An 18,344-nucleotide genomic window follows, 5' to 3' on the forward strand; every position below is an offset into this window, starting at 1 on the left:
CTGTAAATTTTAATGAAACAGGTCTTATTTCATTGAGGTTATCTACCTTTACAGTTCTGTGAGACTAATTGATGCTAATACATCAACTTGTGTAATGCAATACCATGTTCCAATGATCCATTGCTAGTTATTGTATTTAACTGAACTTGGTTTAAATGTAGATTGATACATCAAGTAGAAAGAAGGCAAATGTTAATTATGATGTTAAGAAACTCTAGCTGAAAAGTCTATGTTTAGCTGAATTCTGCCAATAATTAGTTATTTTATGATGCCTATAAAACAAGAGTGCTCAAAATATTGCCTCTAGAAATAGCCCACCTAATATTTTTTTCCTACCTTCTATGACTCCTGGCAATTGTAGAAAGAATATAATAGGGTCTTCATACAATTAATGTTGAGACAGTAAATATAGGAGAAATGTACAACCTCATAACTTAGTAAAATTTGCAAAATATCTCCTACAGAAAATTGTTTCCTACTCCTATAACACAATATTGCTTTGAATAATTTGCTGTAGGTGGTTCTATGGTTAAATAGCACCTGTTTACTTATTAATTGTGTACATCGGTTAAATGATTATTTATTTTTTTGTAAATATTTTTGTTTTTTGAAGTTAGGCACGAAATTACACAACAAGCTACCAGCATTCTGCTCACCACAAGCATTAAAACCTAGATTCTAATATTGTAAATCCACAGACATTTTTCATTCCTGTGCTAATGAGGGGCTTCTTGTACAATTACTTTATATTTGAATGGTTTATTTGTTAATTTCTTGAACATAATTCATGTAGTGTGTGTGTATAGTTTTTAAGAAAATGTACATATGCTTTCTTCATTACTGTGATTAATGTCAATGGTTCTACTTAGTGTATGTATACTTATCCTATATTTAATTGCATAAGTGTATGTATGTATGTATATATATTATAACCATAATCTTTTAAAAGCCAAAACAAAACACATTAAAATTAAAAAAAATAAACAGAAATAAAAATCAGATAACTTTTACCAAAAATTACTAATAATTATTTTTAGTTAAAAATAAGGTCATTTAAAAACTTGGCACTACTTTATGCAAATATGCTTGAGCACCCACATCTTGTTCTCCTAATTTCTAGTCTGATTGTGTTCATTTTTGATGTAAAATTAGTGAATTGGAGATTATGACTAGTAGACAGTGTACGCCAACCGCAACATTGGTCCTACTTCCACAGTCACCTCCAAAACATAGGATACACTTTATAATCCCACATTGTAGCTTGTACCCTAGGATCTTTTTTTTTAATAAAAAAAAGGATATTTTTTAAAAGTTTTAAATTTAATGTGTTTTTTTTTGCTTTTAGAAATAAAATTTTAATATAATTAATCAGAGGCTGGGATTTGCTATTTCTAATGCAATCCTTCCTCATGATTTTGTTTATTCATTTAACTTCATTTAAATGTATTTATTTAATTTCATTGTGTATATATATATATATTTTTTTTTACTATATTACAAGTTTTCATCTTCAAAGAGTTATTTTCTTTTCTTTCTGTCTTACCATATGAAAGATATTTCTATTGTGTTTTTGTTTATTTCAATATATTATGCATTTGTGTTAATTACTCCCTTCTACAGGGGCTAGGAATGTTATAGTGTTTTGTTTAATACATTTTTATCTGTCTTATTGTTAAAAGTTATTGTTGTATCTTTTCTTTCTTAAACAATTGTAGTACTAATGCTACTGTTAATTATCCTCTCTTTAAGTGAATAGGAAACACATTGTAAAGGAGATATTTCTTGTATCTTCTATTAACCTGTGTTACACTACCTTCACCTACAAGGAGTAGGTGATTTTTCTTAAAGTACTTTGTTGTATCATTTTGTAAAGTTATTTTTGCTTTGGTAGATATTATGTTGTTAAGCTGGTTGTTTAACCAGGACAAAGGTTTCAATTTCTTGAGTGACACAAACATAAAATATAGTTTTCTATATTTTTAGAATTAGGAGTGACTGGGCTGATCTGGAAGTAAAAGGAAGGGAGAACATCTCTTAAAGGCCAGTACCATGGGTTTGTCACCTTCCTGTCAAACATGTTAATCTTTTGAAGCTTCTGTTTTCTTTCAGTTAAGGTTGGTCACATAGAATAACTGAAGTAAACAATTTAATATTTTCTTACTTTAGCAGTACATAGGATTACAATCTACTAATTATTCTATTTTAGGACAAATAGTTGTGACTTTTCTGCTTGCAAGTGATGTAACGTTCTGGAGCTTCCCCCCTTCCCCCTTAACGCAAATGTTTATGGTTCCAGATCACATGTACAAGATGCATGGTCTGAGCATTCTGGGTTTATTCATGTTGTTGTATTTTAGTATTTAAAACTAGGCTCTCCTTTGTTAGGCATATTTCTGATAGACTGTAGCTTTTCATATTCTCTCTCTTGTCAGTGCACTGCAAAAACATTCTTTTGCATTTGTAATTTGATTGTATTTTGTTATCAATGATTTTCATAGGCTGTTAAAACATCGCAATAAAAACTTTGAATGGTATAATGTAGTATATGACCTATTTCTAGAACTTGATGTTTCTGATTATATTAATAAAAGGAAACAGTTCAAAATTCAAAGAAAACTCTTTCTCAGAGAATGAGTTTATGGGAGAATTACAATGAAATACCACTTCTGTACAACATACTAGTCTAGTACTACAGGAAATAAAATCAATATTAGTACAAATGTTACAGATGAAGTATAATTTAATAACTTGGAAATGAAAACAGTGGCAAAATATTGTTGATTAAAAGATTTAGAATTTAAAACAAAGTCAACTTCTTAGAAAATGTATTTCAAGATTTTCAGAGAGCATAGTATATCTAAGACTAATATCATTATATGCACAAAACATGAGAGTAACTAAAAACAATTATTTTAGATGAATGCATTGGCAAAGTACACAAGACTTACAAAGAAAACACTTTGTACGTTTTTTCAAATGTATATAAGAAAAAATTCTACTAATTGTTTGCTTTTGGTAATGCGTAGTGACAGATTTAAGGTTGTATGAGCACAGGGTCTAATAATTTTTGTGGGCTTTACATCCCATATAATGTTACATAGAATAAAATTATAAATGGGCTCCCATTAAGACCATGGGCCTTGGGGCTGAGCCTGCTCTAGCCCCTACCTAAATATGCCACTAGTAATGTGAGTGAATAAAAACTTTGGTCTTTCCCACTAATCAATTTAATATTTTCATTCAGATAATACATCATATAGAACAAAATGTTCACAACTTCCTACTGAAAATATTATTACTGCTCTTACCATATAGTCTGCAAGTCATCAAGGCTGAATTCAAGGATTTGGGTTGGCTTCAAAGAGTGTCATACTTTTGAGTATTCAAGGTGAAACCAAAAAATGTATTCCAAAAATAAAATGAACTCAGTCTGTTAACATAAAAAAACAACCATATTTTACTGCCAAAAGCACTCACCTCTCAATGATGTCCAGCCATGAAGATGCAGAGCTTAAAGAGCTAGTTAGCTAGTCATTTTCTCTAGCATAGAATAATAAAAGTACTCAATTTCAATCAGGTATCCAACTTACCTTACAATGGCAAATTAAAAGAGTTTTCACCCTCCTCAGCCATCTTTATCAATAGAACATGTGAAACTGCAGAAAACATTAAAGAGCTGAGGAATCAGATGTTGTGCTGTGCAACATTTGTGGCTACTCTTGTAGGATTTTGTATTCAGGGTACAAGTTTTACACTCTCATAGCCCAGAAATTAATTCAAATTAGGACATAGGCACTCAAACTATACAGAATATATATAAAAAATAGATTGTACCAAAAAGCTTGTTTTAGAAATCAATCCATTACAATGTTTCCTTCTCTAATTTGATAGTGTTAAAACAAAAACCTTCAGTAAAGTTGTATTAAAACTTATTGAATTTATTTTCATAGGTTTTACAAAATGCAGTAATATTTTGCCATTGAACACTATACATGAACAGGGCATAATTTTTCAGAATTCTCTAAAAAAGAAAAAGAGGAATTTTTATATGAATCTAATACAAGAAAGACCAAAGTCTTTTTTTTTTAAACCAACCAACTTGTATTTCTAAGTGAAAATAAAACAAGTTTTCATTTTCTATCAATCACAAAAGGAATACATATGGTAAATTAACCCCCTTACTAAAGGAACAAGTATTCATAATTGTCAAATAATAAGAGTTAAATAATAGAAAAATCATCAAAATGATTTAATATCATTCACATACTAACAGTTATATATTTTACAATTTTCCTAATTTTGTATTATTAATTTAATATTTTAATATAGAGTTTTGTTAACACACACCTAACCATCAATGTTTTGCAAACAAAAAAATACATGCAAACTTACCTTTGAACCTCTCTCATTAAAAATGATTTCAACGTCTAAAATTGGCCCAAATTGCTGAAAAGGAAAATAAAATGTCAGATAAGTATATAAAAAATAATGTGTATAATGTTTCTAAAATCGAATTATTGTAGCATAATCAAAACCATAGTATTCCAAATTATTTGAAGTTATCTCGTTCTACTTTCCCACCCTCAATAAAATTTGTTAAATTTAACAACAAAAAAAAACTCACAAAAAACTGATGAATTGAGCGAAAAGATTCTACCATGTATGATGAAAGTCATAAATACATGATTTTGTTACACAGATAGAGCTAATAGGTTACAACATCTGATTTATTAATATTCTGCCATGAAATGCCAAGGGGGTCAACAACAGCATTTTTTAACCTAGACAGAGCTACAAAATTAATCAAATAAATACACTTAAATGTTGTTATCTGATATTAGCCAAAGTCAACCTTGTGTCGATATGACATACAGTTAAGTATGAACGTCTTACAGGCAGGCACAACAACGTGATGCCTTGGAGCAAGTCATGTGTAATAGGCCTGTTAGCAGCAAATTACTTTACTTTTGGCATTTGGGAGAGACATACTGACAAGCTGTCGATTTACTTCGTTGGGAAACATAAGATCATAAAGTGAGAAATACACAAGCTAATACTATAAAAAATACTATGATTCTCAAAATGTTTTTCGTTAAGGTTATGTTCGGAGACGTATCTAAAACTTTAAACCACACAGTGCATTCTTCATTCTTTTTAAAGTTAACATTTTGTAGTCATAATAAAATGAAAAAAGTGTAATTTATATATATTTCCTAATTTTTATGTAGGTTACGAGGTTGGTCGAATCGAGTAAACCTGTAATAAGGTACAACAGATAAAAATAACGTTTGTTTTTTTTTCTAAACAAAACATTTGATAATTATCTGGAGGTTTGAAAGACTTCGCATGTCAAATTTGATAATTTTCTGGCGCACAAAAGTATCTTTAATCTTAAAATCAAGCTTACTCTGGATGTTGGATAGTCAATATTCGAAAAAAAAAATGTACGAGCAAATCACTACTTTAAAATATCTTAAAACTTGATAGAAAAATCCAATACTTTTGTGCGAAAACATTGTATTTTGTAATGTGTACCGATAATTTTCAAATCTTCGTGAACATAAGCTTCACGTATAAAAGTTATGGTGTTCTCTTGACTATAATTGCATAATTTTATAACTCCCCACCCCCTGGTGTCCATAAGGTAATTTCTGCAGGAAGGCCGCAGAGCTACTAAAGACGTGACCGCTCCTAGGAAACCGATATTGATCTGAAACTGAAACAAATCAGAAAGCTTTAGAACTTAATGTCATGGTTATAGTGTGTCAAAATATACATTATTTAACTGTAAGTAATAAAACTCATATTAGTACCCAACAGCTCAACACAGCAAAGTACACAAAATAAAGACTATGTTCAAATATTTTCATCCCACTATTCTACGCATAAAAATAATTGGTAACATACAAAAATTGTAATCAGATGAAACTAGTTATTTGAAATTTCTTCAAAAGCTATGTATATGATAATCCTATAAGATTTATTAGTTAGCATTTCTGCACTTAGTTATTACTTAACCATTATACTGATTATTGTTATTATTATGCCACTCGATTCCATGAAGGAACATAGGGCCGCAATCGCTTGCGGATTCATTAGCAGGCTGGTTTTTTAAGTGAGCAGATTGTTAGCCTACTGCACAACCCCCAACCAGGAGGAGAAACCTGAGCCGTCCCTAATTTTGCAGTGTAAGACTAGAGGGAAGGCAGCTAGTCATCACCACCCACCGCCAACTCTTGGGCTACTCTTGTACCAACGAATAGTGGGTGTGACCGTCACATTATTGTCTAGGTTATTGTCCAAAATGTGTGTATATATAATAAATTCATTCGTGTCTTAAACATGAATTTTATATTTCATGATTATGACTATGACAGAAGAAAATGGTTGTTTCTTGGTGTATACAAGATCTATAGAAAGTGGGTATTTGTCGACTAGTCAGGAGAAATGATACAGACTAAACATCAATAGCAAAGCTTTCTTTTATCTGTTACATTTGTGATTTGTCAGGACAGTTTTCAATCAGTAATCTGATCTACAAACTCTGTGATTTTTACCATTTCCATGTTCTATTAATATTCAGTTTCTATAAATGACATATACACACTCTAACAAATCTGTTGAATCTTTAACATTACATTAAAAGCTTCACCATTTCCTTTTATAGTAACAATAAACTCAAAGTAAACTTTGTAATATAAATTGTTTTATGTGGATGCCACGAAGCATATCATATATTTTCTATCATTAATTTAGTGTTATTCTATATTAATCAATTATTTCTGAATATGTGCAGTTTTCATAAAATACATGGTCAAGAAAGTTGTTTAAGTTGATTTTGTTCCCTTGTCATTCTATTTATGTCACACCTGTTTTGCCCAAGTATGGTGGAGATATAATGCTGTATGTTGTGCAAGAATATAGGTACCAGTGACCTTAAACAGAAAATTAAGACATATCTCAAAGCCACAGCTTCTCCTATTATTGACGAGAATGACGAATAAATCATGTGCAGAACATTATTCACTATGGGCAAATCCACAGTTACATGTGAAGTTAATAACATTCATTCTAAACAGTAGTAGATGTTCTCAGTCTGATTAGTTGGATAGAGTTGTCCTAATACAGCATAATTGACAATTTTTTTATCTAAGCAAGTATATATATATAGTGTGTTTATGACAAATCATGCTTTTGTATTTTATGTTGTCTTCAGCCTATCTATTTCATAATCACACACTCAAGTATTCAAACAAACTCAGTGTTAGTTTCAAACAGGTATCTTGTTAAATATATTATTCAGCATAGCTACCTCATTGCTTTTAAGATAACAAGTTTACCTGAGTATACTATGTCTGATAATTTCAAAAGTAAACACATTGTGGTTTATAATTTTTCTCGTGTAATATTCGCTTTCAAAACTCTGTTTATATTTCATTTCTCAGCTTTTAAGTGTTTCAATGATTTTTTTTTTTTAGTATTACACTCTGATGCATTGCCTTACTCACTACTTTTATATATCAGGATAATTACTAACTATATTTTTACTTACCCCAAACAACTGTCTGAGATCAGGATCTCTGAATCGAAAAGGGATGTTACTGACATGTAGACGTTTTGGCTGGTTTGACTTAGGTGCATCAGTGCCTCCGTGTTGACCAGATATTTGTAACGATACAGCTGGTTCAAAATCTGTTTGCTATAAAAACAAAAAATGTATCCATAATTTTGCAAAATTATATCTGTAAAAAGATTAACCTAAATCTGTGAGGCTTAATAATTCACTGAAATCATTGGAGATTGTTTCCTCAATGTGAGATATATTATAGGATTTTTGGAACTTGTTCTTAATACTGGCGATAATGGGGTTAATTTAGCGTGCTGTGAAATATTATATTATAATTATAATATCGTTATTTCAGATGTCTATGTTGACGCTTATCGTAGAGTTATTTACTCAACTTAAGAAAAGCTAACTTTGAAAAACTGCAATCATTTATGAGAATGAACAACTGGGAGTCAAATCTAAATTGGTAAAATATGAATATTGCTTGTTTGATTAAGCTACTTAAAATGAAATTTACTGTAGAGTTGACATTGGGGTTCAATTATTGTTCATTGCGTATAAGGTATTGTTGACAAAAGCATAAAATAAAACAATCAGTAATACAGAAAATTAACCAAGTTTTCTGAAAATAGTGGATCTTTATGTGCATAAAAATTGTGTAAATATTTCACAATGTACAACTAGCTTTGAAATATAAAATACCCAGCTTTCTTTTGAAAATAAATTTCCTTGCCTTTTGATTAGATGCTACATAACAGGTCAATTATAGTAAGTCAAATAATCCTTATGAAATGGGTTGTGAACCTAAGGATGGGATATAAAATTGGTTATGTAATGATAGAGAATATGGTAAACAAGGTCCCTTTAGGGCTCTTGTTATTCATTATCCAATTCATTCAGCCTTTTACACACAATACAGTACCAATGTCAATGACTGGTATTAAATACAACATTAGTAGCTTAAAGTAAATTTATTTTCGGAGATAAAAGGGAAAAAACTCTTCCGCTTCTTTATTTAAACATATATATATATATATATACCCTGTTACAAAACAATTCCGTCTGTACCTGATGCATTTACTGGTGAAATCGTGGTCGAGAATATATATGATGTATTTATGAAACGTGCAATTGTCTTGTTTCTATAATTATTTTTTTTTACTTTAACAAAACATAAATTTAATTTATTCTATTAAAAGAATTATAATAAATTAACGCTATAACTTCTAATTCTTTTATAAATAGAGAAATGATACCTAAAGTTACTGAGTTTTCAGATGATTATAACTTAAATCACTAAAACACAAATTAATATAACTATAATAAAAGGAACTATATATATAACTCTTACGGTTTGCTGCTCCACGCCATTACTGGTGATAATTGGACCAGTGAAAGTTATGACATCCTTCTGGTCAGTCCGTTGTTGGGCACAAGTCTGTGGATGATTGCCATTCTGTGTATATTGACCATAAGAAGTCATCTGTGTCTGTACCATATGCTAGGAAAGAAATATATATATATATATATAATGCTAAAACGCAGATGTTTAAGAATGAAATAGTTTTAGCTTTATAAAAGGCGCATCCAGTCTCGTGTATCAATGTAGTTTAACTATTAGCTTTATTGTCATTTAAGCATGTGAATTGCTCAAAACAAATGGTATTCCACAAGAAGAACAAACCAGTAATACCACAGAATGAAATCATGGATAGTTGTGTTCTTTTCTGAAAACACAGTAAATGTGAGTATTATAATATTTACAGTAATACAGAAATTGTATTTCTTAGAATTGGATATATTTACAAATAGCCTGTAAAACATGTACCGTTTGTATGATTCATATCTACTTTATCTATATGAACACTTTTCTACATAAGTAACACTCTTAAGGTATTTTAGCAAATATTTATCAACAGTTTAGTCACATTTTCAGTTACATCTCTAGTACTAATAGACTGTCTATTAAAGAGACATTAGCATTACAAAACTAAGTCTGAATCTAAATAGAGAGTCTAGGTTTGTTTCAAAGTGAATTTCTTGAAGCGTGGATCCGCAGAAAATGTTACGAGGAAATAAACTACACTGCAAAAGCTAGAATGAAAGATATTATATTATTTCTGCACATTTTCTAATTATCTTTTAAATGGAGAAAAGGTAGTTACAGTGTTTAGGATGTAGTTTGTTAACTATGAAATTTAGTTCGCTCTGTACCAAGTAAAATGTTAAACTTCTCTACAAATTCAATTGAATACTAAATACAGAATGTTACAAACTGCAAATAAACAACAAATATTACAACGTAGTAATAAACGAATACACATAACATTTAAAGTAATTTGAATTAATATTTTCACTGATTATAGTTACGAGTACATAAACACGGAAATTACAAAGCATGACGTTACTCCAATTAGTATATTTATTTAAAAAAAAACACCTCAGGTACTTGCCACTACTTACAAAATCAATACCTCATATGTATGTCGTGAAATGTAAATGAACTGCACGAAAAATATGAAACGTTTTCCTCAATAGCTTGAATACTTCTATAATATACAGGTGGGGGCTCACGGCATGGCCAGGTGGTTAAGGCGCTCGATTCGTAATCTGAGGGTCGCGAGTTCGAATTCCCGCCGCATCAAACATGCTATATTTCTCAGCCGTGGGGGTGTTATTATGAAACGATTAATCCCAATTTTCATTGGTAAAAGAGTAGCACAAGAGTTGGCGGTGGGTGGTGATAACTGGCTGCCTTCCCTCTAGTCTTACACTGAGTAAGAGTAGTCTCTAAATTAGAGACGACTAGCGCAGATAGCTCTCATATAACTTTGCATAAAATTCAAAAACAAACAAGCAATTCCTTTCTTTCTCGGCGGATTAACTTGAAACGTGGCAGGGTTATACCCAAGTCCAATAAGCTGAGAAACCTTTTTAGTTTTCTATTTATGCTTTTAAGGAGTTTATGGGGTCAAAAGTCATAGTGACGGCAACAAAAAATGATAAAATGACAGTTAACACTAATATAAATTTGCAAAAAGTTGAATTTGCCCATTTTCAGTCTTTTTCTGGGGGGGAGAGGGGTACAGCTCGCACAAAGCACAAATTTTTGGGTTTTAATCAATTTACATGCGGTTTGGTACAGAGACACTCTTTAAAAGGTCGCATAAACTGGCAAACAAAAATGGTAAGCTTGGCTGTTTTTAATAATTATAGAAGCTACAAAAATCATAATTTTAGAAATATGCCACAATTACTCTGCCATATTCCTGCCAAATTATATAGTATCCGCTACAAAGATACTTCAAACAGAATTGTTACAAGTTTTGAACTTTTGTCTTTTGCTGAATTTTGAGTTTTCGTAAACTATTTACTTTTTTGTCAACCAATGTACTTAGAATTTGATACAAAGTTACCTTTTTTTGGTCCAGTGCAGCGATTAGAAAGTTTCCGATGTTTCCTGTGTCAAAATTGGTCACTTTAGAAACTGCGTGGCAGATACATTTTGCGATCGCCTCTTTAAATTTTATTTTATTTTCCCAGAAAAGGGGTTTGAAGCAGTACGTAACTTAAGAAAAGGAGAAAAGTACTTTACGTAGTTTAGGGTCCTTTGATGTGTTAACATTATAAAATTCAACATCACACTACAAACCTTAAATGCTTTGAAAATGATATATATATATACTTGTCATCTAGGCCTGCGTCATTCTTTATTTATATATATATGAATAATATATATTCATATATAGTAGCGCCAACTCTTTTACCAACGAATAGTTGGATTGACCGTCACATTATAACGCCCCCACGGCTGGGAGGACGAGCATGTTTGGCGCGACGGGGATGCGAACTCGCGACCCTCAGATTACGTGTCGCACGCCTTAACACGCTGAGCCATGCCGGGCCCGTTCTTTCTCTCTTTCTTTCTTTCTTTATATATATATACACACACTTGTCATGTAGGCCTGCGTCATTCTTTATATACCTATTTTTCTTCCATTTTTTTAGTAGCACGCAGAACCACTGTAAGTCTTAAGTATAAGCATTTTTCTTGTTTTTAATTAATACGACATCAATGTATAAAGACACTTGGCACCTTCCATATCTTCCTATAAGCACTACTATAAGTTCTGGCCAAAGATAAATAGATTATGATAGAGTAGAGTTCAACACCTTTAGTAATGCACACAAATTCTCAATCTGAGATGCTTCTAGCAATCGATTACACAAACACGTACAAAAAAACACCACCAAGAAGCTGTGTAATAACACGTTCGCATAGCAAACACCGAGACGAGTTTAGTGTATTGGCTTTAGGCTTACTCTTCGAAGGATAAATGATTTACTGAATATGCAAACAAAACTAATAATAAATCAGATATATTAGTGGGAAAAAGAAAATGTATAATTCACGTAAGTTGCTGAGTCTAAGATGATAGAAAATACATAAATGATAAAATCCATATTTGTCTTTTTACCAACATACATTCACAGACTTCCTTTATATTATAATGTGTAAAAAAAAAATTATTTTTTCTTGTTCCTGGGCAGAAAGTGTTATTTCCCAACTGCTTATGCCTAAAGTAAATGGAAAATACCTATTTTTCTCTTCAAACTTTGCTTTTGTGACCTGGGAACGTATAACAAAAACATGATGGGATACTATATTTGGGGGCTGATACATGAAAGTGATTTACATTACAGACGCGAATCTCAAAAACTACTCACTTCTAAAAATTTTTGTGTAACTTTAATATAAATACATGTAAATCTTGATTCATTGTTCGTTTATTCAGACCTTATGCAAATGAAAATTTGCAAATTTGCCCGTTTTTATATAGAAAATAAATTAATTTCTAAATTTTATTATCCAGGTCACAAAAGCAAAGTTTGAAGGGAATAATGACCATTTTTTGTACTTTTACAACATAAGTAATTAAGAAATAACATATACTATCCAGGAACAAAATTTATGTTACATAGTGTTATTTATGTTTATTTTATTAAGTATTAAAGTGCAGAGAGCATAACGCAAAGTCAACATGAGTCACAAATGTATACAGTTTATGAGCAACAGACAAAAGCGAGAGTTTCTTCTATTGACCATAAAATTTCTGTTTTTAATCTGTTTCGATAATTATGAATTAAATAAACGATTTGCAAACCGATTGTGTCAGTTATAACAAAGGCAAACGTAAGTGATCGAACGTTATCCGTTTCAAGAGCAAATCATTTTTCAACAGTTGCAGTAAATTCTACAAAAAATTACGATTAGCTTTAGCCAATGCTAATGCTATAGCAGATTTCAGCATTTTCACTATGCTCAATAAAGGATAAAAAGAAATAAACTTCAAATTAATGTTACGACGATCCAAATACTATCTCAGTGAAATAAATATATAACCACACAATTAAGACAATTAAAATGAAAGAGAAAATATGTTCACAAATACAATATGAACTTAATTTAAGAGTTAACAAATCGTTGCTGTTTTTATATGTTGATAATAATTTCAAAACTACTGCTTAATGTGTGGTTGGTATAGTTCTAGAACCTGTAAGCTTTAACGTTTGTTTGTTTATTTGTTTTGAATTTCGCGCAAAGCTACTCGAGGGCTATCTGCGCTCGCCGTCCCTAATTTAGCAGTGTAAGACTACAGGGAAGGCAGCTAGTCATCACCACCCACCGCCAACTCTTGGGCTACTCTTTTACCAACGAATAGTGGGATTGACCGTCACATTATAACGCCCCCACAGCTGAAAGGGCGAGCATGTTTGTGCGACCGGGATTTGAACCCGAGACCCTCGGATTACGAGTCGAACGCCTTAACAGGCTTGGCCAAGCTTTAGTGTTAAAATCCTACTCAAGAATGAGGGCTAAGATTCTCATGTGACCAAATTATTTTAATCAACTTTAGTTTACAAAAAAACTACGTTAAGAAAGTGTTTTAAGAAAAGAATTTCAAAAATATAATTTCAATAGCAAAGGCAGTTATTACAAAAATGTAAATTTAGCTTGTTGACAGGCGATGATGGGGATTTTTATTTTTGGAAGAACAATTTAAACGTTATTTGGGTGAGCACAAATTAATGTAGTTGACTACGTTAGTTAAACATCAATTAATAATGTAACAGAGACAGTCTTAAAATAAATTACAGTGTTTATATTTTTAGATTTAAGAAAACAAATTATTCAAGACAAGGGTGGCCCGGCAGGACTAGGTTGTTAGGGGCACTAGATTCGCAATCGGAGGGTTGCGGGTTCGAATCCGTCACACTGAACATACCCGCCCTTTCAGCCGTGGGAGTATTGTAATGTACGATCAATCCTTCTATTCGTTGATAAAAAAGTAGTCAAAGAATTGGCGGTGGGTGGTGACAACTAGTTGCATTCTTTCAAGTTTTACGCTGCTATATTAGGGATGGTTAGCACAGCTAGTCCTCCTGAAGCTTTGCGTGAAATTCAAAACAGTTTCAGGAGCTCAGATCCGTTGAGACTTGTCAAAAATTTAGGATAAATTGGACAAAAATTACCTCATAAAACTTTGAGTACAGGACTTCAGAACTGTTTTCTATCAACAAAATGTAGGTAAATGTTCGTTATATTATGATAAGCCACGTGTTATGTTTCTAATAAAACTACATTAATGATAAGCAAAAGTATGAATTTATTTTATATTTTCGAGCGATAGCGTGGTGGTTACGGGGTTCCACCCATAACATGTTGATCACGGGATCGAAATTTTCTGCCGAGCATCACACCCTTTTCGCCACGAGGAGTTATAATGTGACGAATTATAAGTTACGAGTTATAATGATATTTGTTCAAGAGTTGGAGTAGTGGTAAAATTGACTGCTAACTAGCTACCTTCGTTTTAGCCAATCGCTTTTAAACTGGAGACGGCTAACGCAGATAAACAAAGGATAGCATTGCGCGAAATTTATCAATCAAAGAAATAAATTCTCGAGTGACAGTTACCATTTGTAATTATTTAATTTTTTAATATAGAGAGAAGAAACATTTTGTGAAAAATTAACCAAATAAAATTACTTTTTGACATTTTCATGCATCATCTAAAGCCTAACAGACAAAAGAAAATACACTGACATGTCGAGAAAAGTCCTAGTTTTTGTACTAATATTTTGTTCCAAAAGTGTGTTTACTTCATTAATTTAGCTAATATACACGTTTTCGCTGTGTATTTTACATCATTACCGAAAATAGCTTTATTTGTATTGAAGTAAATACCGGTTGTTTAGGCTGGGTGATTCATTTCCTTAGCAATACAGATAAATATACAAACTCACCAATAACGCTGCAGAAATAAAACGCAAACGATCAGTACTTGAACCTTCCAGCCAGGATAAGATGTATGAATAATTCATATACACACGAACATCTCGTGCACACACGTTCTTTACTGACAGAGCATCATTCCTCAGAGAAATCCTTATCCTTAAACCAGATCAATTACTGTAATAAGTATGACTCCGTCAATACTTGATTCAAAGTCCATGCTGATCTCATAACGTACATATGAACTGGGTAGGCAAGAACCATTAAATATTTAAATTTAAATCCATCTTACTTTCGTATGCTGAACACAACTCAGTCGAAATAAAGAAAATGAAACCAAAAACTTTGGAATACTATAACTGCATTCCAAATGCTAAAATAATGAAATAAGTATACCCTCGACACTATGGTAAAAGGTCATACACAATTACAACTACGCACATACTGCTTTGCTTTGTACGCCTTAATTAGCCCTGAAAACGTTACGTTGATTTTTTCCTGAAAAGCTGTCTTCACCGCTGAGACGCCAACCCGAATTTAGTTTTGTATGTTTGGTAATTTTTCGCTGTTCTACCGGAGGAACTTGAATTCTTATACAAACTTATAATATAATAATAAAATACACAGAGTGTGAACACAAGATCACAAACTTATAATAATAAAATGCACAGTGTGAACACAAGATCCATACTTTTTTCTCATAAAAGATCGCTAGAGAGACAAACAATCATAAATACATTACCCATAATTATGTCTTGTAAAACTTGCGAATAAAAATTGGGTAAGTTCAAATTTTGCGCAACGTTACACTAAGACTATCTGCACTAGTAGTCCTTAATTTAGCAATAAAAGACTGGATCAAAAACAGCTAGTCATCATAAAGCACCACCAATTCTTTGGTTTGTTTGTTTGTTTGTTTTGGAATTTCGCATAAAGCTACTCGAGGGCTATTTGTGCTAGCCGTCCCTAATTTAGCAGTGTAAGACTAGAGGGAAAGCAGCTAGTCATCACCACCTACCGCCAACTCTTGGGCTACTCTTTTACCAAAGAATAGTGGGATTGACCGTAACATTATAACGCCCCCACGGCTGGGAGGGCGAGCATGTTTGGCGCGATTCGGGCGCGAACCCGCGACCCTCAAATTACGAAGCGCACGCCTTAACGCGCTAGGCCATGCCAGGCCTAATTCTGTGGATATTCTTTTACTAACGAATAGTGAAATTGATCGTAATTTTGTAACGCCGCCCCACGACTGAATGGTTTGATGGCATAGGGATTCGAACCCACGACTCTCACATTGCGAGTCGAGCGACCTAACCATCTGGCCATGCAGGGTCAAATATCGGGTAATAAAAACAGAGAATTGAAATTATTTTACTGAATATTGAAAAAATAATAAAATAAAAGGTCTGGCATGGCCAGGTGGTTAAGGTACTCGACTCATAATCCGCGGATCGTGGGTTAGAATCCCCGTCACACCAACCATGCTCGCTCTTTCAGCCGTGGGAGCGTTATAATATGATAGCCAATCCCACTATTCGTTGGTAAAAGAGTACCTCGAGAGTTGGCGGTGGGTGGTGATGGTTAGCTGCCTTCCCTCTAACCTTACACTGCTAAATTAGGGACGGCAAGCGCAGTTAGCCCTCGTGTAGCTTTGCGCGTAATTCAAAAAAACGAACAAGTTAAAATAAAATGCCTATGAAAGAGAATAAAATTGACATAAATGTAAGATTTCAGGATATTTGATACAAAGACACCACAATTAATTTCGACACATTCACGTGTCCTACTAGGGCGAACGGTGTATCAAGAGAAACTTTATACACCGTACTATGTGCTCATCTCTAGTAAGATTACGTTTTCGAAATAAGAAAAGAAAAATATATACTTGCACGTATTTTAAATAACTGAACACAGAGATAAATTCGCTGCCACGTAATATGTGTTTCTTTCCTTGCAATTCGATATCATGTGATATATTCAGAAAACTCGCAATCTCATGATTTCAACTGTCCATTTCTATTCTCTGGTACTTTTTTATAATTCGTTGTCTGTACAACTTATATCTTTAGATTCGCAAATATCCTCATTAAAATAAAAACTATGCTATAACAATAAAATATTTGTGGAATATTTTACAACAGTGTAGTGTCCCACCCGAATGGGACGGCGTTATGTCTGCGAACGTATATTACTAGAAACGAGGTTTTGATACCCGTGGTGGGGAGAGCACAGATATTACTTTGTCTACATTTTTTTCTTGAAAACAAATAACAAAAACAACCGTTTATGTATGTACATTTATTTGTGGAAAATCGAAGGATTATTTTTACAATAAGCACCTCGTGAGGCCCGGAATGCCCAGGTGGATAAGGCACTCTACTCGTAATCTGAGGGTCGCGGGTTCATATCACCATCACACCAAACATGCTCTTCCTTTACGCAGTGGGGACATTATAATGTTACGGTCAATCCCACTATTCGCTGGTAAAAGAGTAGCCCAAGAGTTGGCGGTGGGTGGTGATGACTAACTGCTTTTCCTCTTGTCTTACACTGCAAAATTATGGACGGCTAGCGCAGCTATCTATTTGCATGAAATTCAAAAACAAACAAACAAGCTCTTCTTGAAACCTTCACTTTAGAATTAAGGAGTTCAGGAAGAATAGAAAATACTGGATCAAAATGAAATTAGAACAAGCGCCAATACGAAATACAACGTCTTATAATTTACACACTAATAAAATATATAATATACATTTTCAATCAGTAAATCAATTTATAATTTATGTTATATATACACGACTATCAGGCTATAAAAATGCGTCCGAAATGTAGTTCGATTTAGTTAGATTTAGACTGTATGATTGTGAGTTTAGCCATAAAGAACATTCATTGGCGATTTCTAAGGTGAAATTATCGCAGATTGTATTGTAATAACAGTTTGTTTGTTTTCAATTCAACGCAAAACTACACGAGGGTTATCTGCTTAGCCGTCCCTAATTTAGCAGTGTACGACTAGAGGAAAGCCAGTTAATCATTACCTCCCTCCGCTAATTCTTGTGCTACTCTTTTACCAACAAATAATGGGATTGACCGTAACATTATAACGTCCCCACGGCTGAAAGAGCAAGCATGTTTAGTGTGAAGGGGATTCGAACCCGCAACCCTCGGATTACGAGTCGAGTGCTCTAGCCACTTGGCCATGCCGGGACTGTTATAAGAGAAAGGAGAAGGATAATTCGTCTTTTTAATTGTGTTCTGAAGTAATTGAACCAACCTGTGTGGACTTTGACGTAAAAGAGATAATTATTTAAAGCTCTGGATATAAGTGTTGTAACCAATAGTGAGAATGGTGATTTTAAAGTGAGTGTCACAGCCTTGTTTTGCAACAATGATGTAGAGGAAAATAAATTGTTTTATCAAAGGGTGTTTTGTGGTAACCAACAGTTATTGTGGTGACTTTAAAAGAAGTTATCATAG

The 18,344-nt window shown here is 32.7% G+C and overlaps 1 protein-coding gene across 3 annotated transcripts in view; it reads right to left on the bottom strand.

Annotated features, from left to right (window-relative positions):
- LOC143255226 (RNA binding protein fox-1 homolog 1-like) overlaps positions 1-18,344 on the bottom strand; it is a 224,958-nt gene that overhangs the window by 44,962 nt on the left and 161,652 nt on the right. For all 3 annotated transcript variants that reach the window (XM_076510553.1, XM_076510551.1, XM_076510552.1), the window contains exons 2-4: positions 8,919-9,068; positions 7,553-7,699; positions 4,393-4,446 (exon numbers count right to left, since the gene is read on the bottom strand). In XM_076510553.1, coding sequence (XP_076366668.1) covers positions 4,393-4,446; positions 7,553-7,699; positions 8,919-9,068 — 351 coding nt within the window. The remainder of the gene's footprint in view (positions 1-4,392; positions 4,447-7,552; positions 7,700-8,918; positions 9,069-18,344) is intronic.

Source organism: Tachypleus tridentatus, chromosome 7, assembly GCF_004210375.1.
Source record: "Tachypleus tridentatus isolate NWPU-2018 chromosome 7, ASM421037v1, whole genome shotgun sequence".
NCBI lineage: Eukaryota > Metazoa > Arthropoda > Merostomata > Xiphosura > Limulidae > Tachypleus > Tachypleus tridentatus.